This window comes from Scomber scombrus, chromosome 15 (assembly GCF_963691925.1).
Source record: "Scomber scombrus chromosome 15, fScoSco1.1, whole genome shotgun sequence".
Lineage (NCBI taxonomy): Eukaryota > Metazoa > Chordata > Actinopteri > Scombriformes > Scombridae > Scomber > Scomber scombrus.
Window position 1 is genome coordinate 21,684,014 of NC_084984.1, and position 24,464 is coordinate 21,708,477.

A 24,464-nucleotide genomic window follows, 5' to 3' on the forward strand; every position below is an offset into this window, starting at 1 on the left:
ACTTCCTCCCAAACAACATGTAGGAAGGAGAGCTGTGATTGGCTGAAAACAGGGGGCGTCACAAACAGCGGAAGCTGTAGTTCTGCAGGTTGAAAATAGCTGCAGGTTGAAAATAGTTCAAATAAGACATACTTTGTAGTTATCGAAGGAAAAATATAATTGTGTAATCAGTTCAATAATAATAATTATTATATTATTATATATATATATATATATATTATATTTTACTAGCTACTTAAAAGGGAGAGCACTGCTACTGTAAGCCCAAGACCTTTACTCAGTACACATCACACAACCATATAATTCAAAATGAAGAATAGTTTCTCATAATAATAATCATAAAATGAATATTCGCTTGAGTTTAAAAAGAGAAGTTCTTTAAAGGAAAATCTGCCTGTAAACTCAACTACAGCTGAAACAAAAATGGTCAACCCAAAGAAAAATGATTGGCAACTTTACGTTGTTTACGTTATTCTCCTAATATGCTTTCTTTCCAGCTTCATAATTATTTCCTGACATTCTTTAATGTGAGTCAACTAAAGATCTTGAGCTTTAGAATATAGTTAGTCTGCATTTCCACCCTTTTCAGTGACACTTTACGTCAAATCCCCCTATTTAACATTCATAAGCAGCACACACACATTGGGTTATAACAGTAATGTAGGTAGCCTTAAAGCAGACCTAACAACTTTTTGAAGTGTTTAACAGTGTCCTACAGAAGCGTATTGCATTCACTTGAAAAAAAAAAAATATTGTTTCTGTTTTTCTGAGTAATTTCTTTTCTGTTCTTCTTTTCTGTTCTTCTTTTCTGCTTCTAGTGTGTGGTGAGGGGCACAGATTAAAACATGCTGCCGCCATTTCATCTTACCATGAAGGCTAAGGAGAGTGATCTGTCTTCGTGCACCTTAAAAGGAGTCAGACTACAATCTGTGCGCTCCTTAACATGTGTGTTAGTGTTTGTGGACTCAATGAATGAATGACCCTACCATAAGAGGGTCGGACTCATTCATCCAGTTGTACACAAAAGGATGAGTCCACCGTTTACAGCCCCATGCATTTTTAAATCCCTCTCAGTGTAAACATACCTATCACAGTATCATCCACTGTGGTCAATAACAGCAGAATCTTGTCTTGACTCAACCCAAACATGAAGCCTTACTTCTAACAGCTGAAGGAAAATAATCACATTAGATAGAGGGTATGCTATGATGATGTGTGACACCGTGGTATACAGAGAAAGTGTAGGAGTACATCACACTTTTTTTAAGTGAATGCAATATACTTCCATAATGTCAAGTATTTGTCAGTAGTTATAACTTCTCACATACATTGCAAAAACACATATGTGTCAAAAAACAACAGACGGGCGCAAAATACATTTTAGTGTGTGTACCAGGAAAAGAAATGAAAGCTGCAAGCAGAATGGGCCCTCGCACTCCATGCATGTCAGGCTGTGGCAGTCGGAGGGCTTGCACAGCGGTAACAAGATGTGTAGATTTGTTTGTGTGTGATCTAAAAAGTTTTATCTTTGAACATGAATTCAAAACTATCGGATTTCTTTTATTGTTGTGACATTACCGTTATTTCTTGTAACACAATATCAACAAGTACTAACTGTGTGATGTCATGTTTCAGTAAACTGCATATGTAAGTATAATTGTTGGTAACGCTTGTTAACTCAGTTACTCATGTATTGTTTTGTCTTGTCAACATTGACAACTGATTAAATGGGTAACATTTTTTGTCTGTTTCACCCTTCAATGTTTTTTTGTTTTGTTTTCGAATTTTAAGAATTACAAATGCCTGGTAATGTTTAGCATAATAAGTTGTAATAACACATTAGTAATTTCTGATCATTTTCAGTTACACATACTCAACACCTAATATGTTAAAATAACACATTTGAGTGTAAATTTAGCTGACACAATTTATGTGTTAAAATGGCTCACACAGATTGTGTTACATTTAAAACGTGTAGTCCGTGAGCACCCTCGCCACGTTAAAATGTGTCATTTGTAACATCTTTTTGCAGTGTAGTATTACAGCTGTGTTACTATGTACATGGAATCATTCTTTCCAGGTAATTCCTCAAGAAATCAACACATGCTTGAAAATAAATAGTCAATGTAGGAATGTTATAGTAAATATAGAAAAATGGCTGCACTCATTTCGCTTTAAGAAAACAAGACGCATTGTTTATGTCACATCTTTGTTTATTAATTCTTGTAAATGGTTTGAGCTGGTGTACAGGGTAAGATGATCTATACATATCTTCATGTCAGAATGATTCTGATTGAAAGGCTTGTATACATATTCACGTTTGTTTATCCTCTCTCCAGGACAATACAAAAGAAAAGAAAACAAGTGGTCATAGCTACAAAGCCTCTACATTCCCCATGATGTGGGCATTGGCCTAGTCTAGATAATGCTTGAAGAACATCCATAACAACTCTATGAGGGTGCATAGCATTCTAATTAAATATATTTTGTCATATATTTATACATATATTTTCATAAAAACATATTTTTTTTGTGCATGTGCGCAGTTGCATTCCTTAGGATAGAGTAATATGATATTGCGTTTACATTGTCATGTATCCATTCTAAAGGAGTATAGGTGATCTCTATTCTTCGCGACAGTTAAAATTTTACAATACTCTTTAAAATACATCGTTGTAGGTTACACGTCCTCTCAAGTCACATGCCTGGTAAAAACTTTCTCTCTTCTTCTTCCCCCCTGATCCAACTAGGTTTGGAACCAAGCATCATCACACACGCACGCACGCACACACACACACACACACAATTGGTGGAGTCAAGTTTCTCAAGTCAGACTGATGGCAAATTCAAATACTCGTGGTTTAAAATATGATCAATATCGGTGTGTTTAACTTTAAGTTATACAAGGGTTAGGATAATTAAAACTTCAGTCTTGCTTGATTTAAATTCATGTCAAAGCCTTCTGCTTCTACATTTTTAGTAGTAGCTATGCCCTGTCGGATACTCTATCAGAAATGAGACAGAAGAATAGCCTCTTGTGTATCTGTTTAAAGCAAATCTAAACAAATTGTAGGCTCAAAAGATTCATAGTGAGGACTAAAGAAGACAGTGCACGGAGTCATCTGACTCAATCACACTGATTAAATGGTGTCTTCAGCATTATGTGAAATGTACAGATACACCAGCCTTTGTCTTCTGCGTCATGTCTAGTAAATACCTGTATCCTTTTCTTCAAATCTTTTCTGTTGTTTGTACAATTTAAATTTAGTGCTGGGAAGACACCAGTAACAACAAATACTATAGAAAGGCAATTACAGAATTCTATTGAATGGTGTCTGTGACTCAAAATGCCAAACAATATCAAAACTGCTGTTTGATGTACTTAAAATCCTAATTATAACTTGAACACAGGATTGAGTACATTTATTTTCTTTTAAATGTCTAAATTCATATGATGGAAATGAATTAGGATAAACACGACCAGCTGAAGTTCTCCACACAAAGTTGCATATACAGGGCAAAGAGGTGCATGGTTACTGACCACACACTAAATATCCTGTATCTTTTTGGTCTTATTTTAATCAAAGAACTCCCCAACACACCCACCCACACACACACACACACCACCCTGCTTCATACGTCCCTCAAAACACCCAGAGCATCCCCATCCCACCCCAAACTGCCGCAACACCAAAGTCAAGTTCTGATGCACTCACTTTGTGTCCTGCATTCATCTTTAAGAGTAGGACTCTAAATAACAAAAAACAAAAAAAGAACATTTTGTTTCTGACAGAGCAGAACTGAAAACCTGAGTGGAATAAACAGTGGAAAACATGTGATATGTAATAAACATGTGCTATATCCGATGAGGCTCTCATTTGCACGGACCGGGCATGGAAAATATGTGCATTTGTGTGATGTGCAACTAATGTTCATTCATTCATTCAGTGTCTCACTCATTCAGGCTACAGTAGCATTTACAGTACTTATGGGATTAATATTGTGTTTTGATTTCCAGGAAATGTGTGCTACTATGATATGACCTCTTCATAGTGCTGCCGTCAGGTTTCTGCATAAAAAATGTGTTTCAGAGATGAAGAGAACAACAAGAGGTTTACAGTGATGTCAGTGTGTTTCTGAAACGTGTGATACACTAAAACCATTAAAGATGTACATTTTACTTAAATTACTCAGAAAAAAAGATCAGAAAAGAAAATGGAGATGGTGTCCACCTTATGGCAGCAGCAGACTCCATATTAGGTATCAGTGTATTAACATATCCTGGTTTATATTTTGCTACGTTAAGTGCTGAGAAACAAACAGTCCTTCCCAGGCCTCTGCAGTCCCACATGGCTACAGCTGAGTCATCTGATGCTGCATCAGTGTGTTCTCTCTGACTCATTCTCTTCAAGGTCGCTGGAAGCAGTCAGAAAAAGCACAGCTATTCATCCAGATGGAGTTCCTGTCTTCACTGAGGAGTTCAGTCTTTTACACCTTTCTGTATCAAATCCTTCCGTCTTCTGCGTTCTTGTTGTTAGGTATTATTGCTGTGGCAAACTTAAAACCTATCTGACACTCTGACCAGGCGATAATTATTTAATCATGTGATGTATATGTTTTCTGGATGTGTGTGTGTGGGTACTGTATATGCATGTGTTTGGGTGTGCTTTTGTCTGTTATATGTGTGTGTCTTCACAGTTCACGGGTCTGGGGTCAGTGAGAATAAGACAATCACAGTGCTACCTGTCTGTCCTCGCTGCACAGTTCCTTTCACAATCACATGTCGTAGTAGCGTAACGCTATTTTTCACATGCTAGATTAGAAATCTTCCAAATCGCTATATTCTCACGTGAATCAGATCCTCCACTTTGTCCCCACTTAATTCACTTTGTTTCAAATGAACGAACCAAAATGCGAGAGTGAGGCGCTACAGCCGTTGCAAACAGATTGAGGGAGCACACGTTTTTTTTTAACACTGGATGGAGGAGCTATAAATGCCGATGGAGAGGCCTGTGATTTTACTGCATATCGACTGAGGCTACTGAGAAAAACTGTGGGTTGAGATGACGCGCTACAGGGAGAAATGACGGAAGAAGGTTAGAAAAGGTGATGAGGAAGGGGGGGGGGAAGTCAGTTCTTGTGTTGTAGAGCTGCTGCACAATGCGATCAAGCAACTGACTCATTTTTCCGAAGAAAACATTCCCAATGTCTGAAAAGCACATTTCCCCTGAAAACACGAGGGGGTAAAGATACTGAGTTCCCTACTGAAGTCAGAACGATGCTTAAAAACCAAGTTGGACACGTCCCAAAGAAACAAACACAAGAAGCGAGCTTCATCCACAAAGGAAGAGACGTCAGCGCACGCAGACAGGACACTCACGAGCGGGGGAACACAGCGACTTTCTCATTCCAGCACTGAGCCTGCCGTGACATCACAGGGGCTATTAGCCAATCATGGGGCAGGGCTCAGCGCCAAGCCAGAAGCAAAAAACACAAGCGGTAGCAGAATACACGCACACATACGCACACATACACACACACCGACACATGTCCACATAGCATAGAGTGCATATATCACATTGAGAGTAACAGGGCAAAGGGTCCGGTGAAAGAAGCGTCGGTGGGCTCAGCAGTACACAAAATTCCATTGAGGGAAAAAGACTTTTTTTTTTGGCTGTAGTGTTATTGGACTCAACTCGCTGACATGAACCACTCCAGTTTGGGGGAATAAGGTCCTTGAAATGGCCTGTGACCCAAGCGTGGGCCAGCGACCCCCCCTACCCACCCCACCCCGTACCTTGTACCCCTTCAGTTTGTAGATAATGACAGTTCAAAAGGTCAAAGGGCATGCACCAGCAGTCATCATGCGATTACAGTTCACAGGAAGCACTTTTTGTTTGCTTTTTTTTTTCTTGGTAGTTTTACTGACATTTATGTTTGTTTTTGTTTTGTTTTTTGTAAAAAAAAGAAAAGAAAAAGGGGGATCATCATGCCTTGGTTTAGTTGATATTTTTCTTTACAAATGTTATAAAACTACAAGTTGAGCTCTTTTTTTTCTCATTCTCTTTTCTTCTGTGGATTGCTCCATGGTCACACGTTGAGGATGATTCTGTGTTTGTTACGTTGTAGTTTGCACTTTGTAGTTTTTGTCTTCCTCTCCTCCCTTGCTCACTTTCCTCTGCGGTCTGGTTGTGTTTTTGTGGAGGATGATTTGGCAGTGGCTTTCCTGTCCTACAAAACAGAGAGAGACAACATTAACGTTCAAAACACAGCTAAATTACTTCGTCCCTCCAAAGAGAACAAAAACATAAAATTATTATTATCATCGTCTACTGGATACCAAACCTAAGGACTCTAATTTTGAACATAAATGGAACAGAACAGCATGTGAGAGATTATTAGGCTCTAACAGTATGTTGCCATAGCTGCATCTATCCAAGCACTGGGATGCACAAGTGCTTGTTGTTAGCCGTACCTTGAGCACTGGGTAGTATGTGTATTTCAGTGTTTAACTCTCCGCAGACTGGTGCGCTGCACTGACTGAGCACCCCTTCTCACATCCACCCCCACCTGGAGCAAGGAGGGAGGGAGGAGGGAAGGAGACAACACTCTGACCAGTTAACTGCTGATGCTTCTACATGTAACCAGAGCAGGAAACTAACTTGTCTCTCCACCAGCTGCAGCCCCAAAATTCACCAGCTGTCACTTTGTTACCATGAGTGAGCCGTCAGCCAATCAGATCTCCCAAACACTTGACTACCTGAAGCACATTGTTCAACATATCACTTTTAAGTGCAAGCATTTTTCCATGGATGACAATGATGATGAAATATGTTAATTTCACTTTTGTACAAATAGGTATTGCAGTTTTTAATATTTGGGTGAATTTAAACGTTTTAATGCAAGTGTTCATTTCTAGAATCAGAATTATCTCTGAATCATGGTTGGTTTGTTGTCATGTCTGCTGATGGGGACAATATGCTTTTAACATTTGGCTGGTGGCTGCTGTTAATTTCCCTCCCTTTGTGCCAGTCTATCTGACTGATTCACAGTAAAATGCTGTTGGCTTGTGCTGACAGTCTTTTGTGTGTGAATATGACTCGGTGGAAATGGTGAAAACACAACTGACTTACTTTTCTGGCCAGCATCTTTCCGTGTTCATCTGCAAACTGCGCCTCAGCAGCATAGTCCTCTCTCTCCTCTCTCTGTATAAAGATAAGGCATTTAAATATAAATATCAATTCATGACATTCACTTTTGTAGAATAATAAATCATTTGTCTGTTAGAAATGTAAAAAATAAATTAAGTATCTGACATGGCAGATTTTTCCCATGTGTTGCACCACGCAACACATTTTTCTGGTCAAGCTCTGTGACATCATCAAAATGATCAATTTTGATGATTATTGTTAAGTTGTTAAGTGAGACTTAACAAAAAATAAAACTGAATGACTTGTCTTCTCATTGTATAATTCAAAAAAGATAAAAAGGCATGGACAAGATGTTCCCCCTCCAGGCGCAGGAAGCGACGGGTGGTCGGCGTTAGCAACCTGACCTGGCCCCGCCTCTGCTCCTGTTCCCAAGCATGTGGCCCCGCCTCCTGGTGGGAGAAGCCCAGCCCCTTGTCAAAGGGCTGCGTGCCTTGCAGGAGGCACCCACGCAGCACATGAGAGTAACCCGTGTCACACACCGGAGTCAGCAGAGCTTCCTGGGCCACGCGCAGGCCTGGCACGCTGCCGTCACGGCCTGATGATACTGAGCCCACCCAGCCCTGCAGGGAATCCTTGTCAGGTAAGTAAGGTTGAAATGCTCCACCTCCCACCAACCTGGAAACCCAAATGCAAAAAGAGGAGAGAGAAATGGAAGTGGAAACCAGTGGAAAAAAACACACAATATAGTCAGATTGACTTAAGTAAAGCAGGTGTACCGGTTGTCTCCGTTGTGCTCCGCAGCTCGACTCAGTCCCGACATCTCACACAGCTGGGCGTACGCCTGCTGGCCTGCAACAACAGAAATCCCTTCCACTGAACCCAGCTCTACACCTCCACCTCCTCCTTTTGCTCCTCCTCCTGTTGTACCAGCCTCCCCTCTCCTCCCATCCGACCTCTGACCTCCCAGCTGGCCGTTTAGGTTGACCTTGGGGACAGCGCCACTGGCTCTCACCCTGTCCCTTTCTGCCAGCACACTCGCTAGCTCCTGTGGCGCCTCCTCATCCTCAACCTCCCCTTCCTCCTCCTCCTCCTCCTCCTCCTCCAGCTCCATAATGGAGCCACTGGCCCCACTGGCGCAGCTGCTGGGGCGACCCAAGCTGCAGGGAAGAGAGAGCGTGGCGCCCTCTGAATCATCAGCCCGACTGCTGCCCTCAAGTGAATAGTCCTCCACCGTTACCAGCGAGGGGCTGACCCCTGCTGGCCACACTTGAACGTCCGACATCTCCATTAACGTGTCTTCCTCGGTGGTAGCGATGGGGGCGCACTCGAGGCTTGAGACTTCCTGCCAGTAGGGCTCCGCCCCCAGTGGAGAGGGCAAACTGTACTGCATGGAGGCCGGGGACAGCAGCTCCTCCTGCACCAGCCCATAACCTGGAGGGAAGACAGGGGCGACAAGAGAAAGACTAACACCACGCAGGCACAGCCAGGGGGAGAATGGGGAGGTGGTGGGTCAACTGTTTCTTCAACCTATAAGTGAAACAGTGGGGCTCAGCCCTGTCCCAATATACCAGGAAAGACTCTTTATCAAGCACTTAGAGTTTAGACCACTCATTTAGGATTCAAATATCCTTCAATTCATTTCACTCGTGATAAGAAAGACATATTGATCCTGAACCAGCAATCTGACTCCAAGACTCAATAAATTCCAGTCAACATGTTTTACACTACTTTCAGTTTAAAAGGCAAAACACAAGAGCAGCACTGGAAGCAGTAAAACATTGTCTTTCGCTCTAAAATCAGCTTCCTTTATCAATCTTCTGTTGATTCGTCTAATTCACATATAAACATTTGGACTAATTTTCTGCCAGATTTGATCCAAAGGAAGCACTTCAGGTTTCTGTCATTGGGACACAGCATCTTCAAGTGAGGTGAGGGACTAAGGGAGTTTGGTGTATCATCTGTTTTGTATGAAGTGAGTGGTGCAAGGCTCTTAGCTAGCATGTAAGAAAGTGAATCTGCAGAACAGACAGTGTTTCTTGCTAAGAGAAAAAAAGTCTAGAGTTAGATGTTGAGTGTGGGGTTGGCACGATATTCACTCATCATAGAAGTGGTGCTGGGAGTTTTTGGTATCTTTTCTTCTAATATCATCTCAGCAACAACATCTATGAGAAGATTTCCAGTTGGATTTTAGAGCCCTGATTGCAGGTGGAGATCTTGAGGAAATTTAAAGATTAAAAAAGGCCCATAAACTGAAGAATTGATAGACAGCCATTCCCTAAAAGACAGATTTGTTTAACATATGCTTCGCTTTTTTACGATTGATAATGCAATATTTAAAGGCCATACTGTAAATTTGTAATCAATTGGTCTACATGCATGCCTGATTAGCGACAAGGCAGCAGCTGGGTGCTTTACAATACAATTTTTCCATGATGTCTCAGCAGCTATGAAACAAATGTTTTTGTCTTATTATCGTTCCAACCCTTGTAACATGTCCTGTGGTGGGAGTCAGCAGCATCTTGCAGATTCTGCAGGGGAAAATGCAAGTTACTGTTGCTCTTGCATTCTCTTGTAGTTGCACCGTCATGCATTTATATGTCTGCATCCCAAGCATCCAGATACAGGTCATTGTACACACACACTCACACATATACATATGCGCGCGCGCACACACACACACACACACACACACACACACACACACACACACACACACACACACACACACACACACACATCAGACAAAACTATTATATTTTAAGATGATCTTATAATTGATTTATGCCTGTTAATGAAGGCAATTTACAGTCCTACACATTGATTTGTATGTTAAACTGACAGACTTTTAAAATTAAACATATAATATATCACCTAATTGCAGCGTGAATTATTTTGTGCAATTCTGTTAAGTCTCTTAACAAGATTCAGGACGCCGTAGTTGATAAATAGAATATAAGTTAATAGATTATATTCTTGGAATTTCAAACATTATTGAATATATATTTTTTTTTAAACGTTTTAATGCAGAATAACTCTTGAATTTAATAATGTATACACAGAACATATTTTAGACATTGTTTGGTTCTATTACCAAGACATCATTCACTGCAACAACACTAGTAAAATACACAAGACACACAGACACTCATTACATTCAGTGATCATTTAAAACAAATTATTTGGTATATAATATTAACTTAAGGGTAAAAAAAAATGTTATTAATGATGTATTTTACATTCATATTATAACTATGTTTATCTCATTGTATATCTCTTAACACTGGCATTAAAAAGTGGCATTTTGAACAATTCATTTGATTTATTAATTTAATTTATTGGATATGAACATCACTTTCAACGTCCTATAAGAAATATAAATACATATTCCACATTTAAAATAATATACTTTGGAAATGTTATGTGACTGAAGCTTATAGCTTAAAGTGTATCTTAATGTTGTCTTTGGTGATACTTCAAGACTGTAATACTGATAAATTGTTGCATCAATGAGGTCAGATGAATGGAATAAAGTGAAATTGAACAGTAAAGGAGTACTTCACCCAAAATCAAACTTAGCATCTGTTTACACTGCTCTGCTTCAGAGCTTCCACTTCGGGTGCAGCCCTAAGAACTAATTCAGTATCAAGCTGACAGGTTACAACAACACAAATGTTTACAGAGCAGAGACTTTATAGCAACGTGGCTGGGATGAAGCTTTGAGAGAGAAACTCAAGATACAGTGTGAGCACAACTTTAAGCTTTTTATGAACTGATCGTGTCAAAATCTTTCTCATAATATTGAAAATTTCCCCTTGCAATAAACTATAATAATTATAACATGTTTAGTATTTCCTGTCCTTATCCCTTTCAGATCCCTCTACTAGCCTCTAGCTTTACTGACTTGCAATGACTGTTTGTCTCTTTGAGGCAGTGCATCAACAACTATACTTGACAATCACATTCTTTTCAAAAACATTTAAAAAAAACGTGATAATGAGCTTTAACACTCAATATATATTTAGGTTCCTCTAATAATATACTGTCCATGATTAACATAAAAGTATTGCACACATAACTAATTTCACTAAGTGTAGTTGGTACAACGTTGTTTAAAAAAAAAAAAAAAGCAACGCTAACCCTTTTCCCAACTGTTTTTTTCATTTACTATCTATTACATAAATATTCAGTAAGTCTTTACATAGGAAAGTGGCTATAATATAGCAAAGTCTACTTTGCTTGAGTGTAAAACATCTTAAAAACCTCCAGGTCAGAATATTCAGTGGAGGTCATTTGAATTTGACCAAAAATATAATCACACTGCAACTTAGATTGAGTGCTAAAAACTAAGACTTCTTCTGACTGAATCCATGGCAACTCTACAGCAGTAAAAAATACTATGTATTATGGTTGAAATACCTCTTGACTGTATAAGTAATTGTCTTTAAAAGTTTTAGTGCTAATGCACGATAGTGTAGTGTGAGTGAGTGTGTGTGTGTGTGTGTGTGTGTGTGTGTGTGTGTGTGTGTATTTCTGGGATGGTACAGGGCAGGGATGATGAGAGGTGGCTTCAGAATGAGGTGAACAGGGAGGAATGAGTCAGAATGAGAGTTAGAATGAGTTAGATGAATCTGGGTTAGCCTTTCCCTTCACTCCTGCTATTTAAACACAAACACGCACACACAAGTGTCGAAGGCACAGGATGTGGTGAAGCACAAATTAACTCCACAAAGATTGAAAACAACAAAAAACTACACAACGCACTGCACAGCACAGCACAGCACACCACTCACTTACTTTTCCACTGTATATACAGTACATACATACACACACACAAGGACACACACACACACACACACACACACACACACACACACACACACACACACACACACAAACACACAATACAAAAACAGATGAGGACACACTTCTGGCTCACAGGTGAGGCTTGAATATACAGAAATAGTCACACACACTAAAACCAAGATACACCCACCACTCACACTAATATCCCTGCTGGCAGATAACGTTCAGACAATGTTCACAGTGACTCTGTCATCAGACTTGGGCAAAACATAGTTTATTAAATATATATACATATTATGTACATTTATAATATGTTATATATATCTGTAGGTTTATGTTAAATTTGGTGCTAATTTAACATTACTTTTTTTTTTACACACATATTCATTGCACAACATATTTATGCAATCACATTTTTCCTTCAAATTCCTTTCAAAGTTATGCAAACTTGTGCTGATCATTTTTTAAACATACCGAGTCACACACTCTTAACAGTAAGTATTTTTGCCCATGAATGAAAGACGACATGTCAACGAAACAACGATGTTGAACATTATGTGTTCAGCAGCTGATCACTTCTTAAAGCGTAGAATTTAAAAGACACACCATTTATTTTACAGAAAAAGAAAAGAAAAACATTTGTTTGTTAATATAGCATTAAAAACAAGACTGAAATACTGTACATCCATTGAACAGATAAAACATTGTACACTGTGAAGAAAACTCCATACATTGAAAGCATGCCATGCATATAAAGACGTTAGGATCAAAAACAGCAAACTTTATTTCGATCAAGAAACTGCTCACTCAAACATCCCTATTACTGTACACATAAAAATCATCTTGATAAACCTGGGCAAAAAAATATTTTAAAATTTTATGTATCATAAGTATTAAACTGAGCGTAGTTTATTTTGCAAAGCATTGCAATAAAAAATATAACGTCCTTCAAACAAATATTCATATTCACACACAGAATTTCTTGAAAGCTGACCTAAATCAAGTAATTTTTGACTTTCTTTAAATAAGAAATTCAGCTGTTATTTACTGAAGCCCAGGTCTGAAAACCCACTCACTCACACACACACACACACACACGCACATACAAACACATACTGTAACAGCAAAGCATGCAGCATGCACATGCACAAACTGTAGTACACACACAGAGCTGGATTGAGAGAGGAGGAGAGGGTCCCCGCTCGACTGAACGAGGGAGGAGCACGGGAAAATAAGATGACAAGAGAAGAGGAGGCCCAGAGGTCAACATGAGGTCATATGAGGTCAGAGGTCGGACAGGAAGAGCTGTGAGGAAGAAGAGCAGGAGAAGAGGGGAGGAGGAGGAAGTGGAGGAGGAGTGGGGCGGCTGGGCAGCAGATATGACATGTTTAGAGAAAAAGACTGAAAGCTGGACGGAGAGAAATCGTCCTGAGCAAAAGACGGGAATTTCAAAACCTGTTAGAACGTCTGCTGTCAATCCAGCATAAAAACACAGGTGAAATTCTGTCTTGTTCTCAGGGAGAAAGAAAGAAAGAAAGAAAGAAAGAAAGACAGACAGAAAGAAAGAGGGAGGAATAGAAACAAGGTATGAAGGCCCAGAGCACACTATCTGTGTACTAGCGCCACTTTTGACTAGTGTATTCATCCCAGACGCACACACACACACTCACACACACACACACACACAAACACACACACACACACACACACACACACACACACACACACACACACACACACACACACACACACACACACACACACACACACACACACGCATGAATGTATGCACACACATGTGTATGTGTGCACACACTCACACAGCCACACTCACACACATGTAATCTAAAGAAATCTCAAACATTCATATTTAAAAATCCGGAGTTAAAAATGTGTTAAGCTGGTTCGGGTTTAAAATTGTTTTAGCTACTCTTAAATTCCTGTCAGTAAAAGTGAGAGAGTTATCCTCGTTTCTCATATTAAGTAAGAAGAGGACGAACCATCATGTTTAGGGCTCAAGTATGAGGTGTGAAAAAACTGTAACTGAAAAAAAAATGATTTATGCCCCAGTGAGGAATGCACAGAGGCGGAGGTAGTGCATGCTGCAAAAGGCTGGGTTCATGGTGGGAGAATGACACCATTCCTCAGACCTCAAAAATTTCATTTGAGATTCATCATCATCATCATCATCATCATCATGTTCATGAGCAGCAAACCACCATGCAGCCCGTGCTCCCTTCAACTTACCCCTTCTGAAAAACGGGGGTCTAATAACTCGTGGCTTGTGCACTAGGCGCGATAGCCTTGTCTCCGTGACCTCTTGTGGAGCAACAAAGACAAGGTAAAACGGCTGTTACCCAGACTCAAGGGAGGCAGGTCAGAGGAGGAAGGTAAATAAGATCAGTAGCCCACCTTATGGTGCTGAAGAAAGTCTTTAGAATTGCTGACTACACTGGCTTTTTGAACAATAAATTTATACATGAATCCTGGATTAACAGTGGTGCAATAAGCATAGAATTCATACTTTTATGTACAAATATTACACCTATTATGTACCAGCATGTCCTGTGAATTTGTACATGTTCTGAATTTATATCGGTGCAAATGCTTGAGCAGAAAATTAGAGTAAACTATATCTGATGTACAGATCATCAAACAAGGAGCTTCCACATGTATTGGTATTCACACTCAAAAACTTAAGTAGTAGGGGTGTGACGATACACTCAGCTCACGAGACGAGACACGATATTGGGTTCACGAGATCGAGACGAGACAAGACGAGATTTTAACTCTATATTTAAGAAAACTTCAATTAGGAAATATATGACTTTTCTTTTATTTGAAATTCACAAAATGGAAATAATGCAGGTGCATTTTGAAATGTTTTAACTAATCATTTTGTAATGAATCACTTTAGTTCTACTTTCTAAATATATAATTATCATATGCAGTATGCAGCACTGTAAAAGGTTTCCCCATATAGATATTTTATAGATGGATCATTTTGGTTTTTATGGAAATAACAACCATAAACAAACGTTAGAAACAATCACAAATACTAAAAAGTAAATTATGAAGAGTAGAAACAATTCTAATATAAAAATATAAATTAAATAAAGAATCCAATTATCACAAATTATAACATATTGCTAATAAAAAAACACACAAATCCTGTATCACATAAACATACAAGTAGTACAACATACTTATAAATTGTGTTATAATTTGGTAGTATGACTCATTTTACTTTTTGCATCATTAGGCTTCCATAGCTGCGCTAGATTCCTCGGCTCCTCCTACTTCAGGCTTTCAGTATAGAGACCTGAGGTTAACCCGCTCCTCTCCTCTCCTACTATTGACAGCAGGTAGAAGCTGTTAGTTCACCAACTAGAACGAGGACACCCACTGTAACAAGGTTAATGATCCACTCGTGAAATGAAAAAAGAAGACATGACATGCCAATGATCGATAGAAAACCGATCGTCTGTGTTTTTGTTTTGGTGCGCCCCTTAATTATAGCTTTGCGAGACAACATTCACTTCAATGAAAAATATCGTCACGTTTTAGTCTCACGAGATCTCGTCACACCCCTATTAAGTAGTAATCAAAACTTTTGGGCTTTTTGTTTAAAACAAATCACATCTCTTAAATTTGGTACAAAATCTTTACATATTGGTTGAAATAATTTAAAACAAATTAAAAAAATATCACAGCTTAATCTTGGATCCAATCATTTATTAAATAGATAATATTTTTGCTGTAATACACACTGATTTAAATACGGCTTTTGTGTGTGGTGTTTAATATGCTTGTGTGTCTTACCATTGATGACACTGGGGGACAACAGGGTGGAGTCGCGGTCGCTGAGTCGACAGGCGCCCTCTTCTAAAAAGCCGGGTGCTGGCTGCGTAGCCTGACCCTCTAGAGAGCTCACAATGTCTGCACGGTCAATGTTCCTCAGAGCGATATAAAGGCTCTCCACTGAGAGACACACAGATGGAGCAGGAAGAAAGAAAAAAAAGAGAGGGAGACCAACGGAGGAAGAATTGTATGTGTACAATGAAACAAAAGAGGGATAAAGGAAAAGAGAAACATTTGGAGAGTCAGGAAAAGTGAGAAGTCAAAGTAAATAGAGTAGATAAATAATTTGATTTTGTGCACCTGATTCTACTTTTGTGCTTTGTTTGCAAGTGTAGCCACAATATTTTGCGCTGTTTTTAGCTATCAGGTAATATGTAAGAGGTAAACAGTAATATTGGACGTACTCTTGGCCCGTTTGCCCTCTCTGCTGGCCCACAGGTTGAGCAGCGCAGAGCTCTGGTCCAGCAGAGAGTTGGGATTCTCCACACGAATCCTGTTGATGTCGTCCACACCAAACTGGAGCTCTCGTGCTAACTCTGAAAGGAGGACAGCCAAGTTGATAAACATTTGGTACAAAAGAAGATACAGTAGAAAAAGAGATCTTAAGATATTTTAAATGACTGACCTGCCCAGCTCAAACCCAGCTGCTCAGATATGATGTTGATCTTGATCTCTGTCCTCTCCATGGCGTTCACTGTGGCTGAAGAGAAGATAAAAACAACCAGTTTAGAAACAAAAAAGACAACACAAAGGAAAATGGTGTATTCGTGTTTGTTGAACTTTAAACCAATTTTTCCAAATATTTCTTTAAAATTGTAAAGGGAACTTCATTTGGACAGTCCAGCTGATATTCAAGTGTTCGGATCAATGTTGGGAGATAGATCATATCAGCTTTGGACTATCCAAAAGTGTGTTACTGACTGTAAATACTACAGACAGTTTCTATTTATCGTTTCCCTATTTGGTTTATTTGATTAATCTTTTGTGTCCTAAGAGACGTGACGTTGGCTTGAGTTGCTATTAAAATTGTTAATAGCAATACTTACCTTGACAAAGCCATTACTCTGTTGAAGGAAATAAGCAAAACCCACAACATTGTTTTTGTCCAAATAATCCTCAGAGTTAGAACACCATATGGGCGGGAGAGGTTAGATTTTGGGGTTCATTCAGGTGCTTGTCCCACCAATCATAGTAGCATTCAGTAACCATTACAGAGGGACCAAAGTGCAACGTAGCAGCGCTGTGTACTTGATAGACAGAAAAGACCTTGCCCCTTCACCCTCGCTCCTCCTCCCACTCGTTTTAACCAACAAGAACGGCCATATTGTTCATTTACAGCAGGCCAGTATAAGGGCTCCTCTGTCTAGCTCCACTGCGAGGTCCTGCCCATTCATTGCTAAGCTACAATGCTGATCATCTGCTGCCATGCCATTGGAAATCGCAGTGGAGACATCAGCGCCATGCAAACCAATCACAGAAGTCATTCCTCACTTGTAATAGCTTCCAGGACACTCAGGAAAGAAATGGCTAATTTGCCAGGTGCCATGGAGCCATTTAGGGTCATATTGGGGACTGCTATTCATCTTTTGGCGCACATTCAATATCATTTCCTCTAACTGCACTGCAAAGAACCCTGGGGCATACTTTAGAGCAGCGCATTGCATCCAAGGTTCGGTCTTTGTGCCATGCGTGCACGCGAGACAGATACAGGTAAATAGAGAGGGCGGAGTGGGAAGCAAAGGGTTGTGGGTAAAGGGGCAGTGCAACATTCAGTGCCCGTCTCCACTATGAATATACCAGGAGAGGGCTAAAGGTCAGGCAGTGAAGGACTCACCCACACCGGGCTCATTCAGAGCGCTGTAGCGTTCTCTCAGGGCGAGAGGGGTTAATGTTCGCCTGCGCTCCTCGCTCCCAACAACCTAAAAACACATCAAAAGAGCAAAATCTAATTATGATTACTGTCTGAAATGTCATGAATGTAACACTTTTTAAACTTTTTTGTCCATGGATAGTATGCATTATGTAGAGCTTTAAGATTTAATGGTGCTTTTAAAAAATAATGTACATGCAAAATTGTGCAGCTGAGTATACAAGTGAAGCCTTAAAAATATGGAGTCACCCTGCTTTTAAAGCAGCAGTTGAAGTCTGCTCCTCCCCATCCCTCTGCATTGCTCTCTGTATCCAGCCCCTGCTCACTTCTCCCAGGCTGTGTACTTTCCTCCAACTCTCCAGACCTGCCATCCTCAAGCTGTCCACCAGATGCCCTCGGACCTTTCCTCCTTTCCTCATCTCTTCCATGTTCCCTCCTCTCATCCCCTGCAGTTAACTGCTCTCTACTATGCCCATTCTTTACCTGCAACTCATTCCCTCATCAGACACTCACGACATACAATGGTCCATTTCCCTTGATTTTTAAATTGCAATGCCTCTTTTGGACCTTTGATTTTTGCTCATTGCTGGTTTTTCTTTTTCCCTGTTTGGACTGCATCTCTGCTTTTGGCCCTCGCCTGCCTCACCATCTTGTAAGCCTTTGTTCCTCCATTTTGTACATTAAATCACTGAACTGCATCAGACTGCATTTGAGTCCTTCCCTGTATCCCTGTAACACTTCTTGCACATGATGTGACAAAAAGAGTCAATATATTTTCACTTAGGTTGACCAATGGCAAAAGGATGATGGGTGTTAAAAGACTTAAATAGGCTTACTGATTTTTTACTATTGTGCCAGCAAAATTTGATTTACGTGCGCGTTTAACAGAAAATATATGTATACATAACTGGGGGAAAAAAACACTTAAAAAAATAGGAAAATAGGTACCAGGCTAATTTTCAGGCTGTGACAAATTTTCCCTATTTCAAATACATTTTACAAACCCACATTATTAAAAGAGGTTCTCCATAAATTATAAGCGGAATATATATATATATAAAATATAATCAGTTCTGACAAAGTAATGAAAAACTAAATCCCACCTAATCAAACTCAGTAAATATTATACTTTGTAGAAAAACTGATTTCTTCTTCTTCCTAGAATGTCAGCCAGAAAACAATGTGTGCTTGTGCCGGTGCTTGGAAGCAAGTCCTTACCTTGACACAGGGTGGCATGGTTATGTTGAGGTTACACAGTACATGCTGTGTGTCCTCGTACTTGGTACACTTCCGCAGAAAGGACAAAAACCCAGCGGCATCCTTGTTACTATCTCTGACCTAACATACATATAAGATAGACGGAGAACAAGAGGAGAAGAAATAGAATATGGAGAGAGAAAAAATAGTGGAAAAAAGAGATACCAGACAGAGGAATGAAAGAGAAGAGTGAGCAATAGGAGTAAGTGAAGACAGAAAGCGGAAATAGAACGCGCAAGAAAAAAGAAGAATGAAACAGAGCAACAGAGGAGGAGTAGGAGGAGGAAGGAAAAACAGATTGAAACTAGTATTAAATCCCTCCATAATGTCACAAGCATGTGGCGCAGTAACATGGGACGAGAAGCAGGGGGAAACAGGGATGAAAGCAGTCCACAGGCAGGCGAGAGGGAGAGATTTACCTGCACATTTTACCTGGACGTCTGTCAGACCAGACAGTTACAGAGTGACCGTGAGAGAGAGAAAGAGAGACAGTGAGACAGACACATACAGACAGGCAAGGCGGCAAGATAGGAAGGCAGGCAAAGAAAGTGTGGGAGTCACAGGACATGCAAACAATTACCCAGAAGAGTCGAAAGGTAAATAGGTAAGTTGTTTGTTGCTTGGCTACATCGTAATGAAAAGATATTTATCAAAGTTTTCATCTGGCTGATGGTTGTACAATAGCGTGTCATGCTCAGAGACACATATGAACTCAGACAGACGAATAGATTATAAAAATTAAATGAAATAAAAAATATAAAATGACAAATATGATCACAAGATAGGCATGTACAGATAGTTGCAGAGTATGAAAACAGGTAAAAACAGCGACAGAGACATGTCATCTGTGTAAGAGAAGGACTTATAACAACAAAAAATGCAAAAGAAAAAAAAAAGACAAACGACTGACAATTATTGCCACAAGTTTACAGTGACGCATCTATACACAAAAATACCATTACATATTAGAGAGGTGTCTATTAATAAACATTCATATAAATACATTTGAGAGTAAAATAGAACAGTAAAAAAACAGTTTAGAAATAAGAATGATTTGACAACCATGAAGAAGAATTGACTGCAGAGATCAAATAATGTATCAATATATTAAAAAAACTATCAATATTTACTGACTTTGTGACTTGTGACATTCATAGTTTTAACCTTACGATTGGATGGTTAATATTACGGTTTGAATGTAATAATGTTATCATTCTACAATTCTAATTTAACTATTTCTCAGCTGCAGGTTTAACTTTCTTGGTTTGTCGTTGCTGTGGTGCTGAATGAAGGAAACATGGTGCTGCACTACTATCTGAACTTTTACATGCTAATAGTGAACACACTGACAGATATGACACTGAAAAGCAAACAGACACACACACACACACACACACAAAAAACACCATATGAACAGGTTGTTATGGTAGTCAGCTGGTGTACAGGACGGAGACTGACTAACTGGCGAGTGAACATACTGAACCCAACAACTGAACAAACGAAACTCCAATACTGTATGAATATGTAGCTGGTGATAAAAATGCAGGCATATAAACAGCTAGGTAGAGACACACCTTGACAGAGACAGGCAGTCTGTTATCTTTGAAGGCCTGGAAGCTGAAGCTACGAGGCTGCTGGGTGGCCTTCCTGATGGGCACCAGGTTCCCAGAACACTCCAGGTGCAGCGGCATGCCCTCCATCAACTGTGGAAAATGCCATAACATTTTAAAGGGTGACAAGATAAATCAAAGCACCAAGAGAATGTGAGAAGGATTTGACCCTTGTAAAAACAGCCAGAGTGCAGATCGATATCATAACATCTTTGACACAATCTCCTACTCATCTGTGCTGCAGAAAACGCTGCACTCGCTCGACGCCTCCAGGATAAGGAGGCATTGGGAGCAATACCAACAATGCCAGCAGCGATATTAGCCTTCTTACGTTTCATTACGAAGAGAAAAACGACAGGAATCGCATCTTTTCATGATGAAAAGAAAGACAACTGGCATTGCTACTAGCAGCATTTAATATTTATTGTTATAATCATTCTCTAGAAAACAAGAACCAAATGCATAAAATAGGCACTTTAAAATAACATCAGATGTTATGAAAATGATTTCCATTGTCTGGGAGTTACGTATGAGTGTACCAACACCTATTTCTCCCCATAACAGCTTTACTTTTTGGTGACCTTGGCAACCATTTCCCTTTGCCCCCTGTGCTGACCTCAATGTCTCGACTCCGAGCCACTTCAGTGAAGTTTTCATGCAGCTCCAAAGTTTTGTCCATCTTGTCATCTGTCATGCAATAACAACGCAAGCGTCCCTCGCGCGCTTCATTCATCTTTGCAAATATAACAAACTTGGCCATATATGGAACGGCCATTAGCTCCCGGTACAGCAAGTTGGCAAAGGTCACTGCCTCTGCTGTGCGTGGACAGTCCGCCAGCCAAAACCTTGATGAGGTAAAAGAACAACAAGGGGAAGGACACAAGGGACAAAGAGACACTTAATTGCAGCTGTAGATTCTGGATGCATCACTGACAGGAAATACATTTAACTTCGTTATTGAAAGGAGCTCACCTTGCAGAAACATTGGTGGTAAAGTTGGCACAGTTGTGGGCGTACATCAGCTTAGTGGTTCCTGTTATGTCCTCCCACTGAGCTGGTGCTGTCCCACCTGAGACACAACAACCCCCACTGTGTCATTCATGCCCCGATAAACAAGGTAACAGATGTCTATATTCTCACTTTTACAGAACATTTTATGTGATTTTTACATCCAAAAAATTCATGTCAGTTGAAAAAGCCTCAAACAATGCAATGTCACCAAATTTGGCAAACATCTTGTTTAAAAAAAGAAAATCGAATTCCAACAGGATCCTACCAATGACACTGCAGAGCAGGCGTAAACTGGTGGTATCACCCTCCCCAGCATCCCGGGGACTCTCCCTCCAGGATGGTGGCAATGGGATGCGCAGTCCAATTGGACGGTGAAATTTGCGTCTGCGTGGTTCGATGGTAATCACTGGGCTGAAGGTTGCCTGGTTACCAAGCTGTCGAGTCAGTAGTTCATCAGGAATTGGCTGAGCCTAAGGTAGAAGTGGTAAGGGAAAAGGTTATAGAGATACAACATGCCAGGAAAGGGAGAATAAAGAATTAGGTGTTAAACAGAAGGGTGGGTGTATAGATACATGAAAGATAAAAAACAGTTAATATGATGACATAAGGGAAAGTGATAATAGGGCAAAGTAGGAAAGATATAGCGACAATACAAAACGGGGAGCAGAACAGCACGTGCAATAGACTGAAAGGTCAAACTCACAGCCATACTCACGCATGCAACCAATTCATATTTCACACCTGACCCAACTCAGATCAGTGCATCAGCTCGGTCAGTGTGGCTCACAATTTAAATCAGGGAACTGAGGAGTGATGAATGGCTGGATAAAAGGAAAACATAAACAGAGCAGCATAAGGCAAAGCAAAACTCAGACCCATGCAGCTTCCGCAAATAGCATCAGTGCTGTGACAGACAATGTAAATAATGTACAGTGAAGTGACCGAAACACAACAGAAATGTAGAACCCGTAATCTTCCTGTCATGGAAAACAAGGCCAAGTTGAGGTGTTGGGTGAAAAGAGAGTCAGCACAAGTGTTTGCCAAAATCCCATATGTGTGTCTGTGGAGGTCTGGATGAGTGACAGTCAGCCACACACTTGCCAAAAGCTCATGTTTGTAAGGACAGACACAAAATGCTAATTTTGAAACGGCAGAATGGCTGAGATGGTTTTCTTGTGTTTCTTGTGTTAAGCCACCTAGTTGGCAACAGCATATGCAAGGTGATCCTGTACATTGTATATTAAAACTGTATACCATGTAGTATTTTAATGAACGAGAAGCAAGAAATAATCAGTATGTTATAGGAAGAGGTTACAGTTTCATATTGTAAATGACCACATCAGAGTTTTTTCAAGCCTTTACTACTGTCACGAATAAATATGAGCAAAATTATATCACAATTAAATAAATGCAAATCAATGACTATTAGAAATGTAAGGCAGGAAAATTACATTTCAAAAATCGTAAAAGATATATATGTCAAGTGTAAATAAAAGCGTACAGGTGTAAAAATAACGTAGATAAAAGACAGTCAACTGAAAAAAACATGCATGAACTTTCTATAGTTCAATAAAATACGGACTTATGCTGGATAGAAAATACTGGATCAAAAACAGATTTGCTTTTCATAAATGTCACAGGACAATTCATGAACTTCCTTAAATGAATCATCTGTCTACAGTCAACAGTAAAGTAAACACATTCAGTCTGGCTGACTGATAGCATCAACAACTTTTACATATCGAGCCTCATTTGTCAAATGGACAGAGCATCAGTTTGGCAATGTAAAATGTGTCAAATTTCAACTAAAAGACACTGAATGTAGCACAATTACTTAGTCCACAGGTAAACACGCTGGTATAGAGAGTTAAGTCTGTGTCATAATTAAAAAATCTGCATTTAGTCATTTCTGAGCACCGGATTGTATTAGTTGTACAAGTGAAATATCAAACACCCCGAGCAATTATGAAAGGTATGGATATGCATAGAATCTATCTCATGTTTTACAAATATGTTCCCTCTGCTTTATTTCTTCTCTAATTCCAAATCCTCATCTTACCTGCAGTCCCAGTCTCACTCTCTTGGTTACAGCTGTCTCAGGGAAGATGGCCTCAACGTGGGGTACAAGCTTAGTGGTCAGTCGGCCACCCTCCGGGCCAATCAGATCGCTCTCCTGCTGAATGCGGGAGACCACAGCGAAGTAGAGGGGGAAGTCAGTGGAGATGATCCGACGGATTCTCTTCTTTTCCAGCTCCTCTTGACTCTCCAGCTCTGCAGACATGAAGATGTGAAGAGGGAGAAAAAGGAAAGAGAGGACATGAATGGTAACAAGAGACACAGAGAGAACACTAACACAAGTCTAGTTAAATTAAACACAGTCACAACTTAGTTCACAAACCCCACTTTACAATTACATGTGAGGTGAGAGAAAATGCGCTTGTGTGATGCTACTGAAACGACTTTCCCATTAAAAAAACAATATCCCCTCCCTGTGCTCTTGTTTTCTAACTCCAGGGTCATACATCAAGATTAAGACAGGCTTATCTGCAACCATGCAGGGTCTCATGGACGGTTACATCCAATACCTATCACACTGACCTTCATCCATGCCATTCAAGATAGTTTCCAGCACTTCATCGCCATAGCGATTGCGATGCTCCTTCCAGACTGAGCCATTTTCACTGCGGAGGACCACAAGCTCTCTGTCCCCTCGGCCCAGTGAGGCAAAGTGTGGGATTTCCACTATTACTGGCCTGTGAAAGAAACAAAAAGCTGAATAAAAATCTGGGTCTGGATCATTTTTTAGGTGTATTACTTTTCTTCAGCACACAGAGGATCATGAATTAGTTATAAGTGAGAAATAATATGAATTGGGTACAAAAGATTGATTTTACTGCCTTA

General features: G+C 39.9%; 1 protein-coding gene across 1 annotated transcript in view; it reads right to left on the reverse strand.

Annotated features, from left to right (window-relative positions):
- Positions 1–6,501: 6,501 nt before the first annotated feature.
- ank1b (ankyrin 1, erythrocytic b) overlaps positions 6,502–24,464 on the reverse strand; it is a 69,150-nt gene continuing 51,187 nt past the window's right edge. The window contains exons 29-43 of the mRNA XM_062434909.1: positions 24,162–24,316; positions 23,623–23,834; positions 21,829–22,033; positions 21,525–21,621; positions 21,169–21,397; positions 20,517–20,645; positions 18,904–19,023; positions 17,650–17,734; positions 16,441–16,515; positions 16,220–16,351; positions 15,777–15,935; positions 7,928–8,582; positions 7,556–7,826; positions 7,134–7,205; positions 6,502–6,570 (exon numbers count right to left, since the gene is read on the reverse strand). Of these exons, the coding sequence (XP_062290893.1) occupies positions 6,502–6,570; positions 7,134–7,205; positions 7,556–7,826; positions 7,928–8,582; positions 15,777–15,935; positions 16,220–16,351; positions 16,441–16,515; positions 17,650–17,734; positions 18,904–19,023; positions 20,517–20,645; positions 21,169–21,397; positions 21,525–21,621; positions 21,829–22,033; positions 23,623–23,834; positions 24,162–24,316 (2,665 nt within the window). The remainder of the gene's footprint in view (positions 6,571–7,133; positions 7,206–7,555; positions 7,827–7,927; positions 8,583–15,776; positions 15,936–16,219; positions 16,352–16,440; positions 16,516–17,649; positions 17,735–18,903; positions 19,024–20,516; positions 20,646–21,168; positions 21,398–21,524; positions 21,622–21,828; positions 22,034–23,622; positions 23,835–24,161; positions 24,317–24,464) is intronic.